The following is a 24,153-nucleotide window of genomic DNA, read 5'->3' as shown; positions in this document are numbered from 1 at the left end:
TTCCAATACTCCGGCTTTAATAAACCATAGAGTTGCAAGTTGAGGAGGGGGCGGAAGGAAAGGCTGGCGGAAGGCTTACTGTAGTGCGGTTTTAAATAGTGCCCCTATCGAGTCGGAGGACGTTCCCTCTGACGCTTTTTTTTTTCTCTCTCCCTATAGAGGCTGCGCTGAAGATTTTTCTTTACTGTTTATCAGTATAATAGAAGTTCAGAGAAGGGAACTTGGTTGCCTCGTGCGTGCAGAAGAAGCCTCCTTGATTTCTTCGGAATTTTTGTTTTCTCTCCATAGATTTTTATTCCAGGTCAAAAATAATATTAACAAAAGGTATCATTAGTGAATGGTTGCGACTCCACTCAGCCATAATAGTAAATAGGTGACTTCATCTTAGTTTTGGTCTATGTGCAACGGTGCATTTTAGCAGCATTAAAATCTTTCAGCGTCTTGATTGGAGGCAGTGCAATTTAGTACAGGAGTCCTCAACTTACGACCACAATTGAGCCCAAAATTTATGTTGTTCAGTGAGAAATTTGTTAAATGAGTTTTGCCCTATTTTATTTATTTATTTATTTATTGGTTCGATTTATATGCCGCCATTCTCCGGAGACTCAGGGCGGCTTACAATGCGTTTAAGCAATAGCCTTCATACTTTTGAATATACCTGCTTAGTAGGGCTTTCGGCCCCCCCAAGCGGTGTTCTTTTTTATACAATGTCAGCTTATTGCCCCCACAATCCGGGTCCTCATTTTACCTACCTCGAAAGGATGGAAGGCTGAGTCAACCTTGAGCCTGGTGAGATTTGAACTTGCAGTAATTGCAGGCAGCTGGTGCTACTTTAACAGCACTAGTCAACTGCGCCACCAAGGCTTTTTATGTCTTTTCTTGTCACATTTGTTAAGTGAATCACAGCGGCTGTTAAATTAGTAACACGGTTGTTAAGTGAATCTGGCTTCCTCATTGACTTTATTTTTTGGAAGGTCACAAAAGGCGATCACATAACTCCAGGACATGACAACCGTCATAAATGTGAGTCGGTTGTCAAGCATCCCAATGTAAATCACATGACCATGGGGATGCTACAGCAGTTGTAAGTGGAAAACGGTCGTCACTTTTTTCCAGTGATGTTGTAACTCGGGTCACTAAATGAACTGTTGTAAATCGAGGACTACATGTATTAACATGAGAGGATCACCCACTATTTCTATTTAAATTTAATCTATCCCTATCTCATTTGTTTCTTGCTAGATGGGTGTTTCTGGTGAAAAAAACATGCTGTGTAACTTGCAACAGATTATCCTTCAAAATAATGGTAAAATGTCATTTTCATTCACCACCCAGTTATAGGTTTGTTATATTCTGTGCGTATTTTTCATTTCAACTGCTTTGTAAAACTCTTAATTTAAAAAAAAAACCCATGATGCCGAATGAAATGTCATGGATTAGGGAAAACGTTCTAAGGTTGATTCTCAGAAGGATGCCTGTTACTGGACTTTGAGATTTCTCCATTGTTTTCAATAGACATGGAAAGCCAAAGCACACATACCCCTGTAAGTCAGCCAGGTACAGGTAGTCCTCGACGTCCGACCTCAATTGAGCCCCAAATTTCTGTTGCTAAACAAGACAGTTGTTTAGTGACTTTTCCTCCATTTGATGATCTCATTTGCTACAGTTGTTAAGTGAATCACTAGAGTTAAGTTAGGAACCCAGTTGTTAAGGGAATCCGGCTTCCCCATTGACTTTGATTCTCAGAGAAGGTTGCAGAAGGCGATCACATGATCCCGGGACACTGCAACTGTCATAAATAAGAACTAGTTGCCAAGTATCCAAGTTTTGATCACATGACCATAGGGACGGTGCAACGGTTGTAAGAATGGAAAACTATCATAAGCCACTTTTTTCAGTGCTGTTGGAACTTTGCATGGTCATTAAATGAACTATTGTAAATCAAAGGCTACCTGTATTCCTCTATGTACAACTATTCTTTTAAGACCATTCAAACTTACGACGTCACTGAAAAAAGTGACTTATGCCAATTTTTCACACTTACAACCATTGCAGCATCCCCATGGTCATGTGATCAAATTTTGGATACTTGGAAACCAGTTCATATTTAGGATGATTGCAGTGTCCCAGGGTCATGTAATCACCTTTTGTGACCTTTGACAAGCCAAGTCAATGGGAAAGCCAGATTCACTTAACCGCCATGTTACTAACTTAGCAACTGCAGTGATTCACTTAACAGCTGCGGCAAGAAAGGTCATAAAATGGAATAAAGCTCTCTTAATCACTGTCTTGCTTAGCAAAGGAAACTTTGGGGTCAATTGTGATTATAAGTAGAAGACTTATCTACTTAAATATCTTGCCTGATTTGGGGAGGTGAATACAGAGAGTGAAATGAAAGGGGAAATGATATTTGGTCAGAGAAGCAAGCTTATGAAATAAACTTTCAGGCCTTCAGTAACTTACTGAGCACTTATTCCACATGTCATCCTGAGTGAAGTGTGCAAACCAGCGTCGTCATTTTCTGCTTCGGATGAGGAGAGCACATCTTTCACCTTCTGTTGATCGAGAGCATTTTAACAAACTGCAGTCCCTCAGAGAGAAAGTCCATTCAGAGAGTGGTAAAGGACAGCCGAGTAGATTATAGGAAGCTTGCTTCCTGTTATTCAAGATACTGCTTATAAGCGCTATGTGCTTAGAGCTGAAAGTGTTGTTAGAGACCCCACACAAACTTTATGGTCTATTTCTGTTGCTCCCCTCTAGGAGGAGGTTTCGAAGTATTTCTAGCAGGATTACCAGATTCTGCTTTGTTTCCTATGCACTGTGTCTGGTAAACTCGCAAGATTCATTTTTCTCGCCATGTACATGTATACATCCGAACAAGATTGTGTTGTTTCGCTGTGTCGTATAATATATGTGGGCATATATTTATTTATTTATTTATTATTTTGTCATGTTTATGTAGTGTGTATTGGAGGTGGTGACCCTTTGAGAGCTGTATGCAATGAAATTTCATTTTAATGTATGCTGATTAGTGTACATTCAAAGTGACAATAAAGTTGTTCTAAATCTATGTCTACTACAGGTCCTGTTTGCCCAATATGAGGCCACCCCAGTACAGTAAAGATTTCTCAGTTGTTGTGGTGGGAAAAATAGGAGGAGGAAGGTATGTTGGATATGTTCACTGACTTGAGTTACTTTTAAAATTGAAAAGGCTGGATATAAATAAATAAATTCTCCAACTCTGTGTAACAGTGCAAACTTTGTGTAAGAGAGGCAACCTTCTAAATTTAAGTGATAATCGTTCATTGATGTCATGCTGAAATGGTCCATTCCATATATAACAAGAAAAATTCTTACAACTATATAACTTCTCAAAAAGTTCTTAGCTCATGCAGCTTTTATAAGGTTTTATTATAACCTGGATTCAGGTTTTCAGCACATGTATATTATTTGAAATTGGCATGATACTGCATAAATATGAAGATGAGGTTTATGGTTGTCCTTCAGAACCTAAAGATGTAGATATATAATTACAGCAGTTCTGTTATTACTCAAAGTGTTTTCTGTCAATATTCAAAAATGAAAGAGCATTGCCAGACTTGAGTTTCTCCTGTAACAAAAAGAATGAAGATTTTGAGAAAGCATTAACATATATGTGCAAAAGATGCCTCAAAAGACTTCTCAGTCAAATACTCAATGAATTGCTGTTTAAATTCATAAATTAATTATGTATTATAATGAACCACATTAAGTAGACGCTTCTCAGAATCTCTCGGAACATGCTAATGATGTGGGGAGAACAGATAGACAACAGATAGGTATGCCTGAAAAACCTGTCAAATGTAATGTATCTTATTCTCAGATTAATATGATTTTTAATCACTTTATGCTGCTCCAGATGCAGAGCAAATTACCAATATATCTCCATCAGATATCAGTGTTATTGCAATAGAAATGTTCAGTCCTTCCTATTCTATCAAATAATGCTGAGGGGTAACTTGGATTGGAAGATAAGGGCATATATTAAAAAATGCATGGACTCTAACAGATAAGGTTAAAAACTCTATTGAATCATAGTTGATTCCTGGTGACTATTTAAGCATCTTCTCATGAGAAAATGCCCCCTGTTTCAAACACAGAATCATAATTGTTTAATTTTTGCCACTTTCTAATTTCTAATTAGTTTTTAAAGCTTCCTGACATAATTTGACATACTATTGTCAAATGATAGTGAGATGCAGTGGTGGGTTGCCCCCGGTTTGCACCAGTTCTATAGAACTGGTAGTAAAACCGGTGGGATGCTCTGCCCACCAACCCCGACGTCATCAAAATGACGCATGCGCTTCTGCGCGTGTGCAGAAGAGTGCACACACGCAGCCCCATTGCGAACTGGTAGTAAAGGTAAGTAGAACCCACCCCTGGTGAGATGGGTTGCATATAAATTCAATTAATAAATAAAACCCTATAGCTTATAGCTCTTTTGTTTCCTGATAGTTTTCTACTCACCACACATTAAAATAATTTAATACATTAATTTCCTACAGTTTTTAAAATGACAGTGGGTGATAATATATATAAAAAAGGTGATTCTTTGCCAGGCTTTGAATGGATGTCTAGTTTATGGTAGGGCAAAACAAGTTTACTGTAAATGGCCCAAAGAGGCAACATTTCTTCTATTCTGGAGGTAGGTATTTTACTTTAAAATCTCACTGCCATAATACTGAAATGACAACCTTAGAATTTTTATATGAAGCTTCTGTTCTTTCCTATTAGTTTTTTGAAATTTGCGTCAGAATATTCCAGGCATTGGGGAAGGGTGCTGGTATTATAGTCTGTTTCTCAGTTACTCAGAGGATCAGTTCAGAGGTGGGTTTCAGCAGGTTCTGACTAGTTCTGGAGAACCGGTAGAGGAAATTTTGAGTAATTCAGAGAACTGGTAGTAAAAAGTACTGGCTGGACCCCATCTATTCTCTGCCTCCCAAGTCCCAGCTGATTGGGAGGAAATGGGGATTTTGCAATAACCTTCCCCTGGATTGGGGAGGGAATGGAGATTTTACAGTATCCTTCCCCTGCCATGCCCACCAAGCCACATCCACCAAGCCATGCCATGCCATGCCCACCAAGCTACGCCCACAGAACCGGTAGTAAAAAAAATTTGAAACCCACCACTGGACCAGTTTATTATGGAAAAAATAACTTTTTATAAATTCTTCCATTCTTGCCTTCAGATTTCCTATGAATATAAATGACCACATATTAGCTTTACTCCTAATGTCTCAAAATATTTCAAAATATGACCAACTGTGGAAACCAGTTTGATCCATTAGTTAAGTGCTGAAGTAAGAATGGTGAAACCTGAATTCTAGGCCTAACTTAGACATGGAAGCCAGCTGAGTAACTTTGGGCAAGTTCAGGGGTGTCAAACACATGGCGTCATATTGTTGTCACGTGATGTATCGTGACTTTCCCCCCCTTTGCTAAACCAGGGGTGGGCGTGGCCAGCATGTGATGCATCTGGCCCGAGGGCCGCAAGTTTGACACTTCTTGGCTAGTTGTTCCCTTTCAACCTTGGGAGAAAGCAATGGGAAACTTATCTCCAAACGAAGCTAAGAAAAATAATGAAATCTGTGCAGTCACTAGGAATCAAGTCTGACTTGAAAGCAAATTTTAAAATAGTTGTCCCCACTGTAAATTTCTGCGAATTGTCTTATAAACTTTAATTTACATTACTTTTATCCTACTTTTTTTTTTTTTAATTTGATTTATATGCCGCCCTTCTCCGGAGACTCAGGGCGTCTTACAATGCACTATGCAATAGCCTTCATCCTTTTGTATATTTATACAAAGTCAGCTTATTGCCCCCACAAACTGGGTCCTCAATTTACCTACCTTAGAAAGGATGGAAGGCTGAGTCAACCTTGAGCCTTGGCGAGATTCGAACCTGCAGTAATTTTGTCCTTAAAAAGAAGTCTGTCTGACTAGAAGCTTATATATTTACTGTAAATAATAAGCTATGTCATATAAGCTTCAAATCAAGGCCAATGAACTACAAAACTACACTACTGACAGGCACATTAAACATTAAAGCAAAGACTCAAAATCAGATAACATACTTTTAATTGCTCATCAAAGTCCTCCATAGATTCAATCAGTTTTCCAGGCTCAAGTTCCCCAAGTGGAAATGGATAATCTGTTCCCAACATCACTTTCTCCTGAAAATAGAAACAAGATTGATTGACCTCTTGGCATTTTAATGGATGTTTGTTTTTTCATTTTAAGGAATCATTGTGAAAACTATGGAATTGGATGGATCGACAGACATGCACATTTAAATCTTTGTAAGCTTTTCTGCAAACTTAGATTAAATTATCTTGGAAGAGATAAATATCTCTTTCCTTATTAAAGGATTCTCATTGGGACGAGATGGGATGGGATGGGATAGGATGGAAGAGAAGAGAAGAGACGAGAATATTCTTTATTGGCCATGTGATTGGACACACAAGGATTTTGTCTCCGGTGCATAAGCTCTCAGTGTATATACAACAATAAAATGATACAATTAGATATCAATAGGAGTAAGTAACAGGAAAGATGAGAAGGATATTTCCGGGGTGAAATGTAAAATTTGTTACTACCGGTTCTGTGAGCGTGGCTTAGTGTGGGGGGGTAATGTGACTGGGTGGCCATGGCCAACAGGCAACTCAGCTGGGATTGTCAGAGAGGCTTTTTAAAAAATACCTCTCTGATGATCCCAGCTGAGTTGCCTGATCGGCAGAGAGGTATTTCTTAAAAAATACCTCTCTGCCGATCAGGCAACTCAACTGGGATCATCAGTGACTTTTCAAAGCATTTTTTTTACCACCTTTTCGGCCAAGAGGTTGCAGGAAAAAATCCTTTGAAAAGCCTCTGATGATCCCAGCTGAGCCGCACGATCATCAGAGGCTTTTTTTTTTTACTTTTAAAAGCATTTTTTCGTTGGAAGAGGTTGTAGAAAAAATGCTTTTAAAAGTTTTTTTTTTAAAAAAGCCTCTGATGATCGTGCGGCTCAGCTGGGCATGGGGGGGGGGCGCAGGGATTTTTGCTACTGGTTCTCCGAACCACCCGCCGCCATCGCTACCGGATCGGGCGATCCAGTCCAAACTGGGAGCATTCACCCCTGGATATTTCTGATATAATTATATTATTTTCTATAACAGTAGCACTTAGACTTATATACCACTTCACAGTGCTTTATAGCCCTCTCTAATCAGTTTACAGAGTCAGCGTATTGCCTCCATCAATCTAGGTCCTCATTTTAGCAACCACGGAAAGACGGAAGGCTAAGTCAACCTTCAGCCTGGTGAGATTCAAATTGCCAAATTGCAGTCAACAGGCAGTCAACAGAAGTAGCCTGCAGTACTGCATTCTAACCACTGCATCACTGCCGCTCTGTATAGATAAAAGTATATAGTTTATGTATTTCAGTACGCAAAAATTTCTCACTTTTATTTACTAAAATAAAGATGATAATGAAGATAATAATTTGGAATAAAATATAGAATCTGATTTTGAAAGACAGCATATAGCTGATGAACAATATTAATAAAGTATTTGAACCAAAGGCTTCTGTGGGAGAAGAAACAAAGTCCAACATGGTGGTCATAATCACATGACTATTGCCCACCATGTTTTTTTACATGCACCACACAAGCAACACATGTAAAAAGAGAGTAATATTTCAATCACTGATTTTAACCCAAAGGTACCCTGACTGAAATTGCATTAAATTAATTCTGATATTGAAAAAAAAAATAGTTTGCTTTTGGAGCATTTTAGTCAATATCTGTAACATAGGAAAGAAAAAAGGAGAATTTTGTAAACCTTTATCGATTGAAGACAATCAATTTAACCTTTCATCATATATTTTTATCTAGCCACTTATTAACAGTTGCAAATAGCTTTGGTAGATATCTACAATAGAAATATTGTTCATCTATAAAAGTATGTCTTGCACCAAAGGGAAGATATTAGTGAAGCTGAGTTATATTACGATCAGTAATGAATTGATGGTTTCCTTCATAATTCCTGTGTTTCTTCTCATCCTATTCCACCATACAGGTTTTTTTGAGCATAAAGTATGCCTTTTTAACATAGACTATATTGAACAACTGGGAGAAGGATACTTCCTGGACATATAGATTAAAATACAAAAAAAAAATGTGGGTTTTACATTTTGGAAGCGAAGCCCAATTTATTGAACCTGGAAGTAAAAAAACAAATGTTTTTCTACTTGCAATTGGTGATGCAGACTAAAGAAAGCACATTTCCCTTTTTGCTATTACATGTTATTTCCAGTAGGTGTCACCACAGGGTTCTAAAAGAAATGCTCCAACCTAAACCCTTTAGGCCAAAATAGAGATGCCTAATTCAGTCTAGTCTGCTTTTGTGTGTGTGTGTGTGTGTGTGTGTGTATGGTAGAGGGATGATATCGTAAATCAATATTAAAGCTCTGTACCTCTGCCAGGATGTCAGTCTATCAGAGATGCCACTACTGCTATATTTTAAAGAAAACATTCATGCTATTGCTAATTGAACGAATGGAATGATGTCTCATTTGGCCTTCAATCTCAAAGGCTTCTTTTGTGGAATAGTTTTTATGGTCTAGGAATGAACAGTATCTTGTAGTAGAGATTCTCACTCACCTTTCCTATTACGTTTATCAGCAACCTCAGTGCTTGCTCATCATGAACCAGTGAATCTGTGTAGAATGAACCAAGGTATTGCCTTGGATCAATTTTGTTATGGATTGCGCACAAGTCAGGTCTCATTGTGAATCCATGGGAGATACGTCCCACTGTGTAAGGAAAGGAACCACCTAAAAATATTTTAAAAATGTAACTTATATGTTTTATGCATTAGTTTATATTCTATCTTTCCTGCAGGAGTACAGGGTGGCATATTACTCTTTCTTCCATGATTGTCCCTTCAACAACAACAGCAGGTGGTAAGTTGGGTTTAGAGCAATGGTGAAATCCTACCGGTTCTGTCCGGCTCATGCGAACTGGTAGAGGCGGTGCGCAAGGCTCCGCCCACCCGCCTGGATGTTGTTAAAACCAGGAAGTAACCCATTTTTGACCTTTTGTGCATGCGCAGAGGGTCAAAAATTGAACTTGACTGTGGCACGTGTGCGAACTTCCAAACCGGTAGGAAAGGTAAGTAGATTTCACCCCTAGTTTAGAGATAGGACTGACCATCAACTGAGTTATCATGGCTGAGGGATTCTGCAGTTCTACAGCAACGGTATAATCACAATACTAGCTTGGCTCTGATACTTACCTCCATGGGCAAAGCAAACTCTCAGATTGGGGAAGCGCTCAAAAGTTCCTCCCATAATCATGGAGCAAATGGCAATGGTTGTTTCAGTGGGCATGCCTAATAATAAGAAATAATATTCAGGTTGAATGATTGCTACTAATATGATGGTAACAGACAAAAAAGCTCCACAGAGAATCATTAAAACTGCCCAGAATATCATCGGGCTCCAGCTACCAGCACTGGACAACATCTTCGAATCTCGCTGTTTGAGGAAGTTGCATAACATTCTCAGAGACTCTTCCCATCCTGCTTACAATCTTTTTGGACTGTTGCCTTCTGGCAGAAGATACAGAACAATTAAAACTCGGACCACACATTTTCTGAATAGTTTCTATCCCAGACCTATAATTGCACTCAACAATTAACTAACGGGCCACCATCAGTGAGCTGTTGGACAGCATTACTTGGTCTGTTGTGTGGATGTTTGGGTGGTTTAGGGGTGAAGAATTGTGGTGGGTGGGAGTGTGTTTGGGGATTGTTATGTGTATTGGACCTGGTCTTTGGGTGTTAAGTGAATTTTGTTGTATGGGTATACTGTGTATACACGTACAAAGACAATTGTTGTTGTTTTTGTATTGTACCATAAAGTTCTTACAGCTTTCTTGGACAGATCTTCAACCAAGGAATAGGAAGAAGAGTAGGAGCAGACAGAAAATTCTGTGCAATCTCAATTCTGGGGACTCAGGGCCTGCCTGGCATTACAGCAAAGAGAAGCTGTAGAACGGCTGACATGGCACCAATGGATTTCAGCCCAGAGAGTCCACAACCCAATCCATGAGAATCTTTGTGTCATTACTTGGAGTCCTAAAGGACAGAGAGTGGTACTAGCTTCCTTGGAAAAGCACAGTGGGATACAATATTTCAAAGTGTGATACGAGAGGTACTCAGTCCCATGTAGCTTTAAGTAAAATATTACCAAAAGTATATTGACACTAAGGAAGAGGGCATGTTGCTTCTTTGATCGACGGTTATTTACTATAACCAATACTGGATTATCATTAATATGTTGGCTAGCCATACTATTCGAGAAAATGATGTAGGTGCTACAAAAGGATCTTTTATGTTTGCCCTAGCACTGATATTGTTACCTGGTTGGGTAATGAAACATCTGCAAGAAAACAACTAAGCTCAGAGAGCACCAAGGACCCTTCAGATGGATGCATTGCTGTTACTGCCTTCCCTATGACACAACACCTTCTCTACCTGAGCTGCTGGATTCTGACACTGAGTTCATGATTGAGATTCCATGCCATAGAGTCCAGAATGATTCCAGAGCTCATGGTCTCCATGACAACCATGGAACTTCCGTATGTAGGCAAGGTGGTAGACAATATGTTCAGGCATCAACTTCAGAGGAGTCTGAAGGAAGTGGATTGTTTGGACTCATTTACGTTGGGTTTCTGGCTAGGGTTTTGTATGAGGATGGCATTGGTCATGTTTGCTGATGACCTGTAAACTTTTGGGGATCCTTTATAATAAATATAAATACAGGTAGTCATTGAGTTACAACCTTTAATTTAGTGGCCATTTGAAGTTACACTGGCACAGAAAAAAGTGACTTATGACAGTTTTTCACACTTACCATTGCAGCACCTCCATGGTCATGTGATCAAAATTCAGATGCTTGGCAACTGGCTCATATTTATGATAGTTGCAGTGTCTCAAGATCATGTGATCACCTTTTGTGACTTTACAACAAGCAAAGTCAATGAGAAATCCAAATTCACTTTACAACTGTATTACTAACTCAAGAACTGCATCGATTCACTTAACAACTGTGGCAAGAAAAATGTAAAATGGGGCAAAACTCACTTAACTGTCTCGCTCAATTGCGATCGTAAAGTCGAGGACTACCTGTAACTAGTTCCTCTTCATAAATGTAATTCCTGTGCCTACTTTAATGAGACTGTCAGAAAACTTCCTTGTATATTTCCAATCCTCCCATCTCCATAAGTTAAAGATAAAATAAATTAAAAATAAAGATAAAATATATATTTTTTTTAAAAGTCTCTTGATTGGACCAGATTTTTGAAAAATCAAACCAATAAATCAAACCAATGATTGTCACAGAGAATGCCAATTCTGCACAGTAATTACTGACCTACAAGCCAGGGAAGCCAGTATTTAGACATCCTTCCATCAGTCTGCATGTCCCAAGGATGCACAAAGAGGCAGCAGTTTAATTGTTCAGCAGCCTTAAATCGCCAAGAGAGAAATTAAAAGATTATTAAATAGAGGACAACAGGGATAATATCTCAGGCCATTAAGTTGAAATTTTTAGATACGAAAAAAAAATCAACTCATTACAGGACTTGTGGTAGGAGAGACAGAACATGTTTACTTACGGCATAAATGGGAGCAAGTTCTGGAGCACTCAGTTCCCAGTTGTTGATATGGGATCCTATCTGCACCCCTGGAAATCCAAGTTCCTTCACACAGCGATGCATTTCCTTCACGGCCAGATCTGGAGCTTGCATGGGGAGAGTACCAAATCCAACGAATCTTTTTGGGTGCCTCTTTACTGTAGCAGCTAAGTCATTGTTTAACAACCGACACAAATCTAGAGTATCCTCTGGTTTAGCCTGGAAACAAACAAGAGGATTGAGTAATTAAAACATCATTTTCAGATTGAGAGGACTGGTTGAATCTTAAGTAGAAACATTTGGAAAACGGTACTTAATTAAAACCAAAGGCCTATGTATTTTAACTCGATGAAACAATTAATCCATGTACAGGTAGCCCTCAATTTACAACCATTTTTTTTAGCGAAATTACAATGACACTGAAAACCTGACGTATGACTGTTTTTCATACCACTCTAGCAGCATCTTCATGGTCATGTGATCAAAATTTGGACGTTTAGCACCTGACTTGTATGTCCCGGGGTCGTGTGATCATCTTTTATGACCTTCTGACAAGCAAAGTTGATAGGGAAGCCAGATTCACTTTACAACTGTGGTACAAACTTAATGACAGCGGTGATTTACTTAACAAGAAAGGTCATAAAATGAGGTAAAAGTCACTTAACTATTTTTGTTACTGGTATCTGTCTCTTTGCTAAGTTAAATGTTGTTGCGATACTTTATAGGTGACACAATCTTCATCAAGCTGGTATGGGAAAATTACTAGAGACTAGTAATTCGGGAGTACGATAGTTTGAAGTAAGGAATTAATTCATTAAAAAAACTTCTGAATATGACAACTATTAACTCTGCTCTTTTATTACATGCTTACTTCAGCCTGTGGCTGCCAAGCAGATTCATTCAAAATGTTAAGAAAGTAGCCTATCCTATCCTGGGAAAAAGGGACAGTTTGCTTAACATGTGAAGTAGCTACTAAACGTCCTATCATGTCTGCAGCATGCTTAGATTCTCCCAGCAGATAAATCTGGACAAAAACCAAAGCAAGGAAAAACATTCAAAAGTCTAACAAATCATCATCACCAACTCCATGACCTGTGCAGTTAATGACTATCCATCATGGAATGTGATGCAGATAATGATTGTAATTTGCATCGACATAATGTCAAGCTCAATTTCATTCAGGGCTGCATCAGGGTTGTGTTTGACCTTGGGGGGGGGGCTGGGGGGGCATGGCTGGGCCGGGGTGGGCATGGCCCTCTGCCAATGAAAATGGAGCTGGGGGGGCAGGCACGGCCCCTCCGGGGGCCCCTTTTTGGCTGGGAAGGTCTCCTGCAGCCCTCTGTGTGCAGTCCCCTAAGCTCCATTTTCACTGACAGAGGCACTGCGGGCTGGTCCTTCAGGGCGGCCCCGTGGGCCAAATCTAAGCACCCTGCGGGATGGATCTGTCCCACAGGCCTTGAGTTTGACACGCCTGCTGTAAAGGATCCCTATTTGAACAGTCACCTCCGCATGCTAACATTTTTTTCTGCTGGAATTTTTAACTTATTGCTGTGCTTTAGGAACAGAAGTAGATGCTTTAGAAGTCAAGAGGAATTGCTTGCTGCAACTGATGTTGTTAACTGAACGCTGTTGGCATGGTAACCTCCATCAGCAGCAATGTTTCTTAGTGAATAGCTTCCTGAGAAATTGGCAGAGGGGATGCTCTGAGATTAAAAAAAAAACAAACCTGGAATGTGCTCATTAGTTAAGACAACAATTATTGTATCTCTTTTGTTTTCTATGCTTTCTCCCATGACATTTCCCTCTTACAGACACATACATCCCCCCATCACCAAACATGTAGCATATTTGGATCCAAACCAAAATATCATTTCTTTCCATACTGCTTAGCCAACCTCTGAGTGACTGAAGGGTTAGAGATGTCTCCAGCAGGTGGGAGAGGGGGACAAAGATAAAAAAAAATCCTTGATCCTGAAGGATCTCTGTTAAAATCATGATTGGTTCTCATTAATTAATTCAAATGTGGCAGATAAATCTGGGATAATATGCCTGAACACTTCCGTCTTTGGTACTTTTAAAATAAGACTGTTGATAACTACTCTTTTGAATGGGTAAAACATGGAAAACAAAATATGGAAGCACTGTTTACTCAATTGTCTTGGCAAACACATTTCTAACACAAAATCCTGTTGGAGAAACAATATCTGTTTAAGCTATTGCACAGTGGAAGAGCAGAATTTACCTAAGGGATTACAGTCCTAGTTATAATTCTGCAATAGTTTTAGTTCTCCTGGCGCTAATACTTGAACACAGTGCTGCCTCTTAAGGACTGAAGCTACAGTAATTAAAGAGTAAATAAGTGTAGAATTGGCGCCATGACACTTAAATGTATGGGAGGCTGTAATTTTCAACAAAATTATGTTGAGATAGTACACATCAATTTTAACTGTCAGCTGGATTTAAATGTGGGGAGATTTTAATTCATTTCATTTGTTCATCATGTTAGAAATGGAGGAGGAAGGTTATCCCTTTTCAATTTCTATGAAATCAAATTTGCATGCTTGAACAAATTTCTTCACAGTGTTGAAATTTTAGCCACAACTGGGGAAGGGGAATTTCCCTAAAACTTTAACCAATGACACCCTCCTGTGAAAATTTTACTGATAGCTCCTCTTTGTGAATTCATACTCATATAGTTTTCTTTGGAACAATAAAGAATATACTTGTCATTTATTTCTCTGGAAACAAGTATCAGGCAATATCAAAATTGTATTGTTGGATGAGGTATTTGGAATACGTAATATTGGTGACCCAATTCCAAGATTTCTTGAATCAAACCAATTATCTAGACCCATTCCAGTTTCACTTCAAGACTGGCTTGAATAAGAACTGGCTCCGTATAAACAATACTTGTTCAGAAATACACTATGCCTCATGCTACTGAGGCACTATTCAACAACTCTTAGTACTATTGACCTTGGTATACTTCTGAATAGTTGTGTGTGCAAAGTATTCTCATTCAGAACAGTTTGAATCACTTATGATTCCAAACCTTTTATTTGCAGAAACAAATGGAGCAAATGATAATCTGGAAAAGAAGAGAATGTTTTAGTGTTGCCTAGAACATTCTATCCCTGGAATGAAGAATTTTGCACATCCCTAATGCTGATCCATCTTTGGGATGGCCTGAGCAGCTAAATCCAGTTCACCCTGGCAAAAAAAAGTTCAAAATGAATCATAATTTAAGAATATTGTGTTCTTCTGTCAGTTAGAACATAGTAAACCTATGGCATTAATGTATTAAAAATCAGCATCATCTTGTACAGAATTTATTTTTCCATTGGTTTCTTTTTATATTCCATTCATTTGCAGTTGCGAAATCTTTGGACTGAAAAAAGTACTTCACGTATCTTATCCAGCATAGGTTACTTGCATTCTAAAATGCAAGGAATTTTTGTTATAACTTTGCCTTTTTTAAAAAAAAATATTATTTTTGTCTACCACAGTACTCTAAAACTAATTTATATCCAAAGGGAGAAGGGCTAAGATCCCTAGTCTTATATACTTTGACACTATGAGCAATTATTTATTTTTCACTTTTACCTTGTAATTACCAGGGTAAGGTACTCCTTTCTCCCTCATGTGTCAGGGTTAGAAGGAAGGTGCCGGGGAAGCACCCCTAAAAGACAAGAGTAACAAGCCACTACTCCATGGGTCAAGAAGTAGGGCAGAACGTGAGGCCTTTTGAGAGAATAAGATGAAAACCTCCATCCTTCCATACAGTGGGCTCTGCCAAGCTGCTACATGTCTTCCAAGAACACGGAGTGGATTTCTATCCATTTACTGAAGATGTTGAGCACTGTATTTCTTTTCAAGTATCAGAAGAGACATGGGAGGGGGAGTGTCAAATTGAGTGGGCTGCAATTGCAGAGGAAATACTTAATTACAAAAGCCACTGTCTCTCTTTCTGTACCTTTTGACTGCTGCAGCACAAATGAAGATAATGGTTTCTATTGACTTACCCAATAGCTAAACATGACAGGAACCGTCGAAAGTACCTGAACGGAGACTCCTATGGAACAGAAAAGGCATACATGATTTTAAATATTGTACTGATTTATCCTTTAGCAATGAGAGAGCCTAAAAACTGCTGAATCAGATCACATGTCTTTTCATTACAGTTTTATGGGGGGGTGAAATCCAGCAAGTTCTGGAGAACCGGTAGCGGAAATTTCGAGTAGTTTGGAGAACCGGCAAATACCACCTCTGGCTGGCCCCAGAGTGAGGTGGGAATGGAGATTTTGCAATAACTTCCCAAGCCACGCCCACCAAGCACACCCACCAAGCCACACCACGCCCACCAAGCCACGTCCACAGAACCGGTAGTAAAAAATTTTGGATTTCACCACTGGTTTTATCCATGTATGGTGAAACAGGAATTGCTTCCAAAGTCATCTTATTGGTGGTAGACATTAAGTTATTATTAGTTTCCGACAACTGATTGCCATCAATTGTATAACTTACAAAAATCTCTTTGATCAAGGTGGCGTAGAAAATAATGGACCCTGTTCACTATTTATCCATTTGACGGGGTGGGGGGTGGAAATCTGTAGAGCCTCCACAACCGTCTCTGGGGTAGTAAGGAATTTGATAGTGTTAGGTGAAACTCGCAGTACACTATTGAATGTTAGTTTTGGAGGAGATTGACAGATCTCTGAAGAACCAAATGCCATTCTTCACAGATTAATTTCAGGTAGCATTTATTTAAGAGTCTCAGAATCCTCAGAAAAGTCTCTGAATAGATATTATACTTCTTATTAAAGACAAAATAATAGCTCCAAAATAAAAACCATGAATCATTTAATCACTCCAATCACTACCCTACAAAATTAGGGAAAAAGCTTAAACAGAAAATATTACAGTGCAGACAGAAAAGTCACAGTAAAATTAATCAAATGTTGATCAACCCAAATTTACCCAAAGGAGTGCAATTGCGATACCATTAGAAAGTCTAAATTAAACTCTGGTTTAATAAATGAACCGGTATAAAATGCAAGAAGGGCTATATACTTCAAATGTAATTTTTAAAGTACTATCAATATGAATGTTTGAGGAAAAGAAGATAACATTTAAGGGGAAAAGGAACATTCAGATACCTTAGCCGGGTCAATGCAATTAGTTTACTAAATAAATCAATTCATCAATGCAAAAACATTCCCAATTGTTAAAATTTATAAAACCTTCAAATAATATATCCCCCAACCTTTTATACACAAATAGAAAAAGCAATGTATTATTTAAAATATTTTGTTGCTAGCTCTAATCTTTCTTGATGCCATGCTTTCTTGATATCCTGTCACTTGTTGGGGCATCTTGTGATCCAAATCAGCCAACAAAAGGTATAGACTTCACTTCTAGAATCCCAGATGTGCCAATGCAGCAAAGAATATAAATGAATTGAGTTCTGGGGATTTTATCCAATTGTTATTCAGAACATTATGAATTTGATCTTCAATCTTATTCCTCTATCGATGCAGAGATGCTCCTAAATCAGGATCTTGATAGTGCCCATTTAAATATGCTGAAGCAATTGATTGGAGATGTTGCTCAGGAAAGGTTTCAAAAATGGGTTGGACCAACAGGATCATTCTACACTAGTCTTGTTGGCAGTGGACCTGCCTTGGAAGGCCATCTTCTGGGAGATGAAGGTTCTTTTTTGGATGGCCACTGTGAGAACAGACAGCTAGACTAGATGAGTCAGAGGTCTGATCCAGTAGTGGGTTACTCCCGGTTCTGTCCAGTTCTATATAACCGGTAGTAAAACTGGCTCTGCCCACCTGCCACAATGTCATCATGGGTGATCTGCGCATGCGCAGAAGCTTCTGTGCATGCGCAGAAGCACACACACATGCTGCGAATCGGTAGTAAAGTGGAACCCACCCCTGGTCTGATCCAGGAGAACATGTTCTTATAGTTTAGAACCCCTTCCCCTCCCTCCAACTATTTTCTTGTTCTTTCTGAGGACAAAAATGCAGCCAGTCTTCCACCTATGTATATTTAGGAGCTAGCTACCCATATCTTGGTCAGGATTCATCCTCAGTTTATTGTCCCCCTCCCCCATCTATCCTATCGCTGGAAAATGGTTCAGAACATGCACAGGTCTTAATGGAGAAATAGAGCTGAGTGTTATCAATGCACAGATAACATGTGTAAGAGGATTCCGGATTATCAGCCCCGGCAGACATGATACTAAAAAAAAGATTCTTCTCACGATGTTGCAGATCATTTTGTTGATAAGGGTTGATAAGGTTTAATTGATTTGACATAAAGACATTTTAAAGGTTAATTATAAATGTTTCATTAAAACTGCTAATATCACACTGATACTTAAATTTTACACACTCGAGCTGAAGGTACCTGATTCGTCCATCTGTTTAATCCGAACTTCTGGATCCCAACAGTTCTCTTGGATAACTCTGAAAACTTTTCCATCTTTCATCATTTTGGCTTCCCCCTGCAATATACATTTATATATTGTACTATATGATATGTTAGCACATTTTTTTCATTTATGTCAGAAGTATACATTTCATAAATTGTCTTAAAGCACATAAAGGCTTTTCCTGACCTTCTCTTAAAAGTATGGGAGTTCTTGCAATATAGTTTTCTCCTGTAACACTAAGCTAATACCTGCCAGTTATTGTATCCCATATAAAAACTCTACCATAAAGCTACAGTAATATTGTCCTAATCTGTATGGTCTTCTCCCATGTGACCACAGATTTTTGAAATTATATAATAGCATGAGCCAATTTCATGTAATGGTTAAGGTGGTGACCCTAGAGTTGAATACAATTGGACAGAGAAACTATGTATGTATGTATGTATGTATGTATGTATGTATGTATGTATGTGTAGAATAAAATAATATTAATACCAGGAAATAGTAGAATGGAAGACAAAGAATTGGAGAAGATCTTGAATGGCACTTAGAAAATCTGTGCATTCATAGAATTTCCATCAGTCAATTATTAAAGGTTGCACAAATATACTAAAAAAGGTAAAGGTTCCCCTCGCACGTATGTGCTAGTCATTCCCGACTCTAGGGGGCTTTGAATCTCCGTTTCAAAGCTGAAGAGCCAGCGCTGTCCAAAGATTTCTCCGTGGTCATGTGGCCGGCATGACTCAACACCAAAGGCGCATGGAGCACTGTTACCTTCCCACCAAAGGTGGTCCCTATTTTTCTACTTGCATTTTTTATGTGCTTTCGAACTGCTAGGTTGGCAGAAGCTGGGACAAGTAACGGGAGCTCACCCCATTATGCAGCACTAGGGATTTGAACCACTGAACTGCCGACCTTTCGATCGACAAGCTCAGCATTTTAGCTACTGAGCCACCACATCCCTACAAATATACTACATCAATATATTATGACAATCTAGGAAAGAACTTGAGGAATATGAAGGTCAACATCAGCTAAAGAACTGGCAGCTGTGATTTCACATTTTTGTGTATATAATAATATTTGTTGATAAGAAAGACAAAAAGGTGTGGATAGTGAATGTTGCAGCACCTGAAGACAGCAGAACAAAAGAAAAAGAACTGGAGAAAAATCACCAAATACAAAGATCTGCAAAAAGTAGAATGACATGGCAAAATTAAACAAAAATAGCATTAGTAGTATTCCCAAAACATCTGGAGCACCATTTGAATATCATCGGCATTGACAAAATCTCCACCAGTCAATTACAAAATTGCTTAGAGTAGATTAACAAAGTTGGAAGGGACCTTGTAGGTCATCTAGTCCAACGCCCTGCTCAAGCAGGAGACCCTACACCATTTCTGACAAATGGCAGTCCAATCTCTTCTTGAAAGTCTCCAGTGATGTAGCTTCCACAACTTCCAAAGGCAAGCTGTTCCATTGGTTGATTGTTCTCGCTGTCAGAAAATTTAACTTTATTTCTAGGTTGAATGTCTCCTTGATCAGCTTCCATCCATTATTCCTTGTCTGGCCTTCAGGTGCCTTGGAAAATAGCTTGACACTTTCCTCTCTGTGGCAGCTTCTCAAATATTGGAACACTGCTATCATGTCTCCCCTGGTCCCTTAGAGCAGCTTACATTCTGCTATACCTTTAACACCATCAAACAACAATATCTGCCTACACCAGATCCTTGGAAATAGAATAATTGTGGTTAAAAAAAAAAAGCAAAGGTAGTACTAGTAGTAATAGGTGCCTTAGGTGCAATCCCACTACAGCTGGAGCACCACTTGAACACCATTGGCATTGACAAATTCACCATCAATCGATTGCAGAAGGCAGCTTTACTCAGAACAGCTTTCATCTTGCAACAATATCTGTAACACCATCAAACATCCACATTGCCTATCCTACGTCCTTGGGAAAGTCCTTGGGAAAGTGGACAAAAATGCCAAATCCAGTCTGAACATCTGGTTGACTGTGTGACAAAGCATAGTAATAATAATAAATCTGGCTGTGTGATCTTGTAGAAAAAAACCTGATTTGGGAGAAGTAGCCAAGATGGGAAGATTATGCAATTTCATGGTAGCCCTCACACCAGAATATCAATGATTCAGTTGATTAATACCCATTTCTAAAAATGTTATTACTGATAAGGAAAAATTGCTTGCTTTACTTTTTATTGCTTTGAATTAAATTAAAAAATGAAGCATGCTGAATAATAAAGCAAATTTTAAAATATTAGAAACAGAATCACTTATGATTAAAAAAATCTGAGGGAACTAAAGATGTTTTTAGCTAGGGATAAAGAGAGAACAAAGTTGGTCCTTGGTAAAATGAACTCAATGGATAGGGAACTTGTAGCAACGACCATGGTATCCAGCTGGACCACTTGCAGGTATTGGAGTTTGGAGACACCTTTTTTACAATGGTTTTGCCCCTCTCTCTGTAGGTAGTTCCTATTGATGATGGTGGGATAGGGAAGAGACCCAGATGCACACCAGTTCCAAGCCACACAGGAGGTACTGCCAACCTGCCCAGAGGCTTTGGAGGCTTTGACAGCCTCAATTGGGTGAAACAGGCTGAAGCAAGAAGGACTTATTAGGTGGTGAGGGGATGATTTCACGCACATGCATGCCGCTTGCACAAATGGAGTTTTGCACACTCGCCCGCTGCTTGGGTGGCTCGGTTCCCAATGGGTTGCGAACCGGGGGTTGAGGACTTTTGCATCAGTGGTGGGTTTCAAAAATTTTTACTACCGGTTCTGTGGGTGTGGCTTGGTGGGTGTGGCATTGCTTGGTGGGCGTGGCAGGGGAAGGATACTGTAAAATCTTCATTCCCACCCCACTCTAGGGGAAGGTTACTGCAAAATCCCCATTTCCTCCCGGTCAGCTGGGACTTGGGAGGCAGAGAATAGATGGGGGCAGGGCCAGTCAGAATTTTTACTACCGGTTCTCCAAACTACTCAAAATTTCCACTACCGGTTCTCCAGAACTGGTCAGAACCTGCTGAAACCCACCTCTGCTTTGCATTATAGGGTAAATAAATCAGTCACAATGACTCTATGTTTTGCACTGTTCCAACTGCATCTAGAATATTGCATTGCATTTTAGGAAAGAAAACCAACAAACTGGAGCATGTCTTCACGATGGCAGTCAAGATAAAGGTCAGAAAGAAAAATCTATGAGGAATGGCTGGAGAAGCTGAGTGTGTTTATCCTGGGAAGAAAAGAATACAGGGAATCATGATAGTTTCTTAAGTATTGAAGGTTACAACATAGAAGATGAGGTAGGTAGGGTTGTTTCAGAATTGTTCTAGAAAAGAAGAAACAATGGATTTAAATCTCAAGGAAGTAGATTTCAGATGAACATCAGGAAAAATAAAACAGTAAGAGATTTTTTAATAATGAAACATACTGCTTTGGAAAGCATTATATTCTCCTTTGCTTGAGGTTTTTATCTGACTAGGTGGCCATCTGTTGAGAATGTTTCAACAGAGGATTCCTGCACTGAGCAAAGCATTAGACGTCACTAGATGATTTTCAGGGTCTCTTCCAAATTTGGAAGAATATGATTTTATGACTTTCTATCTATTACAAAAGGATGCCTAAAATTAAGAAAGCCCATGAGATGTTCACTTAAAACTGCAAAAAAAGAATCATGCCTAATATACAGTGTTAGTATAAAGTGTATACAGTATTTAAAATGAATAATAGGAAGTCATTTAATTTGGCAGGGAAGGGAGTGACATTTCTTTTATAAATCCAATTCCAGTCTTATTCTGTGCCTATAGTTAGCGTTTGGATCTTAGAGGCACAACCTGAAATAGTAGCTTTTATGGAAGCCTGAATTTATTTCTTAGGTTAAAAATAACCACTTGCAGAGGAAATTCTTCAGCTATATCATTTTCTGAATCAGGATAGGAAAGTTGGACTAAAAGGTCTGAATGCACATATGTACACTTATATTTTGATACGTAGGATTCTTAAGTATTCTTAATCCTAAAACTAGTTTTAACAGTGCATGTATTATAGGTTTATATATTTTTCAAAACTATTACCTTTTAGAACCTCAAAGTCCTCCTCCTTCCCATTCCCTAACTCCAAATTCTGTCATGTTTTAAGAAAATAGTTCCAAATATCACAGGCAATAATTATGCAGCCATTATCTAATTTCTCTTGCAAAACACTGTTGGAGAATTGATTTTCCAAAGTGCAAGTAGAGCAAATTTTAACCATATATTCCTACAGGCTATGAATAATGGATGTGAGCTTTCTGTTGACTGTTACATAACAATAGATGAGAAAGTATTTAGGGGGAAAGGATATTCAAACTGACTTGGTTGTTTAAAAATAGATCTTTGGGATTCATTTTTGTTCAGCTCAATGAGAATATTTTTGATATGTGCAATAACCTATGTGGTTATTTTTCAAGCAAGCTGTTAAGGTGGAACCATGATAGTGATGAAGGCAATGCTAAAAGAATTGTAATTATTCCAAGGATTCTCTTAAGTCTTCATACATAAATGCCAGCTATAAATAATAGTCTTTCTAATGCTTAAAAGAGCTATAGCGTGAGCTTTTTTGATGAACATATGGTAGCAGAACAAGAATACGCCCAAACAAACTGCTTGGATCAATATAGCACAGACAGGGCTCTATAGTTTTCAAAATGATTTTATATGTCTGTTAATTTTTGATTGGGCGCTGCCCAGCGTCGGTTGAAAGATGGGTGGCTAGATAAAGGATAAAAAAAAATTACATTTCTGAATCCCAGAAATGATAGAACCGTTCTGCTTTCTATTTAAAACTAGATTTCTGGCAGAATTGTCTGTCACTAAAACAGCGTGAGCTCGGGTCTGCACCAAGCTGTTCAGTGCTGTGTGAGTTCTGAATATTTAGACTGCCAGAAAAAAAAAATCTATACAGTATCTTTCTTGGCCTGCCTTACCTTGCTTCATGGAATTTTTAGTTTTGAAGTAGAGCCTCTGTAAGACTGAGACCACAGCTCAGGACAGAAGAATACACCTCCATTAAATAAGTGCTCTCTTGCTCACTGTAAGGCATTTATTAAGTACAGGGAGAGCTTGACTTATGACCACAATTGAGCTCCAAAATTTGTTGCTAAGTGAGACAGTTGTTAAGTGACAATTGCCCCATTTTATGCCCCATTTTATGACAGTTGTTGAGTGAGTTTTGCCCCATTTTCTTGCCACAGTTGTTAAGTAAATCATTGCAGTTGTTAAGTTAGTAACAACGATGTTAAGCGAATCTGGCTTCCCCATTGACTTTGCTTGTCAGAATGTCGCAAAAGGTCATCACATGACCCTGGGACACTGCAACCATCATATATACATGCCAGTTCAGTGGTGGGATTCAAAAATTTTTACTACTGGTATTGTGGGCGTGGCATGGCTTGGTGGGCGCCATTCCCTCCTCACTCCAGGGGAAGGTTACTGCAAAATCCCCATTTCCTCCCGATCAGCTGGGACGTGGGAGGCAGAAAATAGATGGGGGCGGAGCCAGTCAGAGGTGGTATTTACCAGTTCTCCAAACTACTCAAAGTTTCCGCTACCGGTTCTCCAGAACTGGTCAGAACCTGCTGAAACCCACCTCTGTGCCAGTTGCCAAGTGTCCAAATTTTGATCATGTGATTACCACAGTCATAAGTGTGAAAAACAGACATAAGTCACTTTTTTTCAGTGCCATTGTAACTTTGAACGGTCACTAAACAAATGGTTGTCAGTCAAAGACTACCGATAGTATTATTTTTATTGTGATTGTAATGATATATGGCTATTATTTTATATTATTATATTTTTGCATTTATTAGATTTATTAGATTTCTTAAGGCTGTCCTATTCCAAAAATATTCTTTTAATTGCTGTTTAGTTCTTATTTATTAATAATTATTACTAAACTGCATTCTGGATGGGAATGCATTATAAATAAAATCTGT

At 38.8% G+C, this 24,153-nt stretch overlaps 1 protein-coding gene and 1 long non-coding RNA gene across 4 annotated transcripts in view; one reads left to right on the top strand and one right to left on the bottom strand.

The window, feature by feature from the left end:
- Positions 1-3,080: 3,080 nt before the first annotated feature.
- LOC117669532 (uncharacterized) lies at positions 3,081-15,043 on the top strand. The gene is made up of 4 exons (XR_009621496.2): positions 3,081-3,163; positions 8,922-8,983; positions 12,177-12,366; positions 14,783-15,043. It is a non-coding gene; the product is annotated as an uncharacterized LOC117669532 (long non-coding RNA).
- ACMSD (aminocarboxymuconate semialdehyde decarboxylase) overlaps positions 3,393-24,153 on the bottom strand; it is a 34,746-nt gene continuing 13,985 nt past the window's right edge. For 2 of the 3 annotated variants that reach the window (XM_034424019.3, XM_034424037.3), the window contains exons 3-10: positions 18,120-18,231; positions 15,740-15,789; positions 11,700-11,936; positions 11,456-11,549; positions 9,316-9,411; positions 8,682-8,854; positions 6,114-6,212; positions 3,393-3,610 (exon numbers count right to left, since the gene is read on the bottom strand). In XM_034424019.3, coding sequence (XP_034279910.1) covers positions 3,548-3,610; positions 6,114-6,212; positions 8,682-8,854; positions 9,316-9,411; positions 11,456-11,549; positions 11,700-11,936; positions 15,740-15,789; positions 18,120-18,231 — 924 coding nt within the window. In that variant the 3' untranslated portion in view covers positions 3,393-3,547. The remainder of the gene's footprint in view (positions 3,611-6,113; positions 6,213-8,681; positions 8,855-9,315; positions 9,412-11,455; positions 11,550-11,699; positions 11,937-15,739; positions 15,790-18,119; positions 18,232-24,153) is intronic. The other variant, XM_034424028.3, reaches the window with a different exon arrangement.

Source organism: Pantherophis guttatus, chromosome 1 (genome assembly GCF_059756535.1).
Source record: "Pantherophis guttatus breed Tessera chromosome 1, ASM5975653v1, whole genome shotgun sequence".
In the NCBI taxonomy this organism is placed as follows: Eukaryota; Metazoa; Chordata; class Lepidosauria; order Squamata; family Colubridae; genus Pantherophis; species Pantherophis guttatus.
This window is presented reverse-complemented; position numbering and strand designations above follow the sequence as displayed.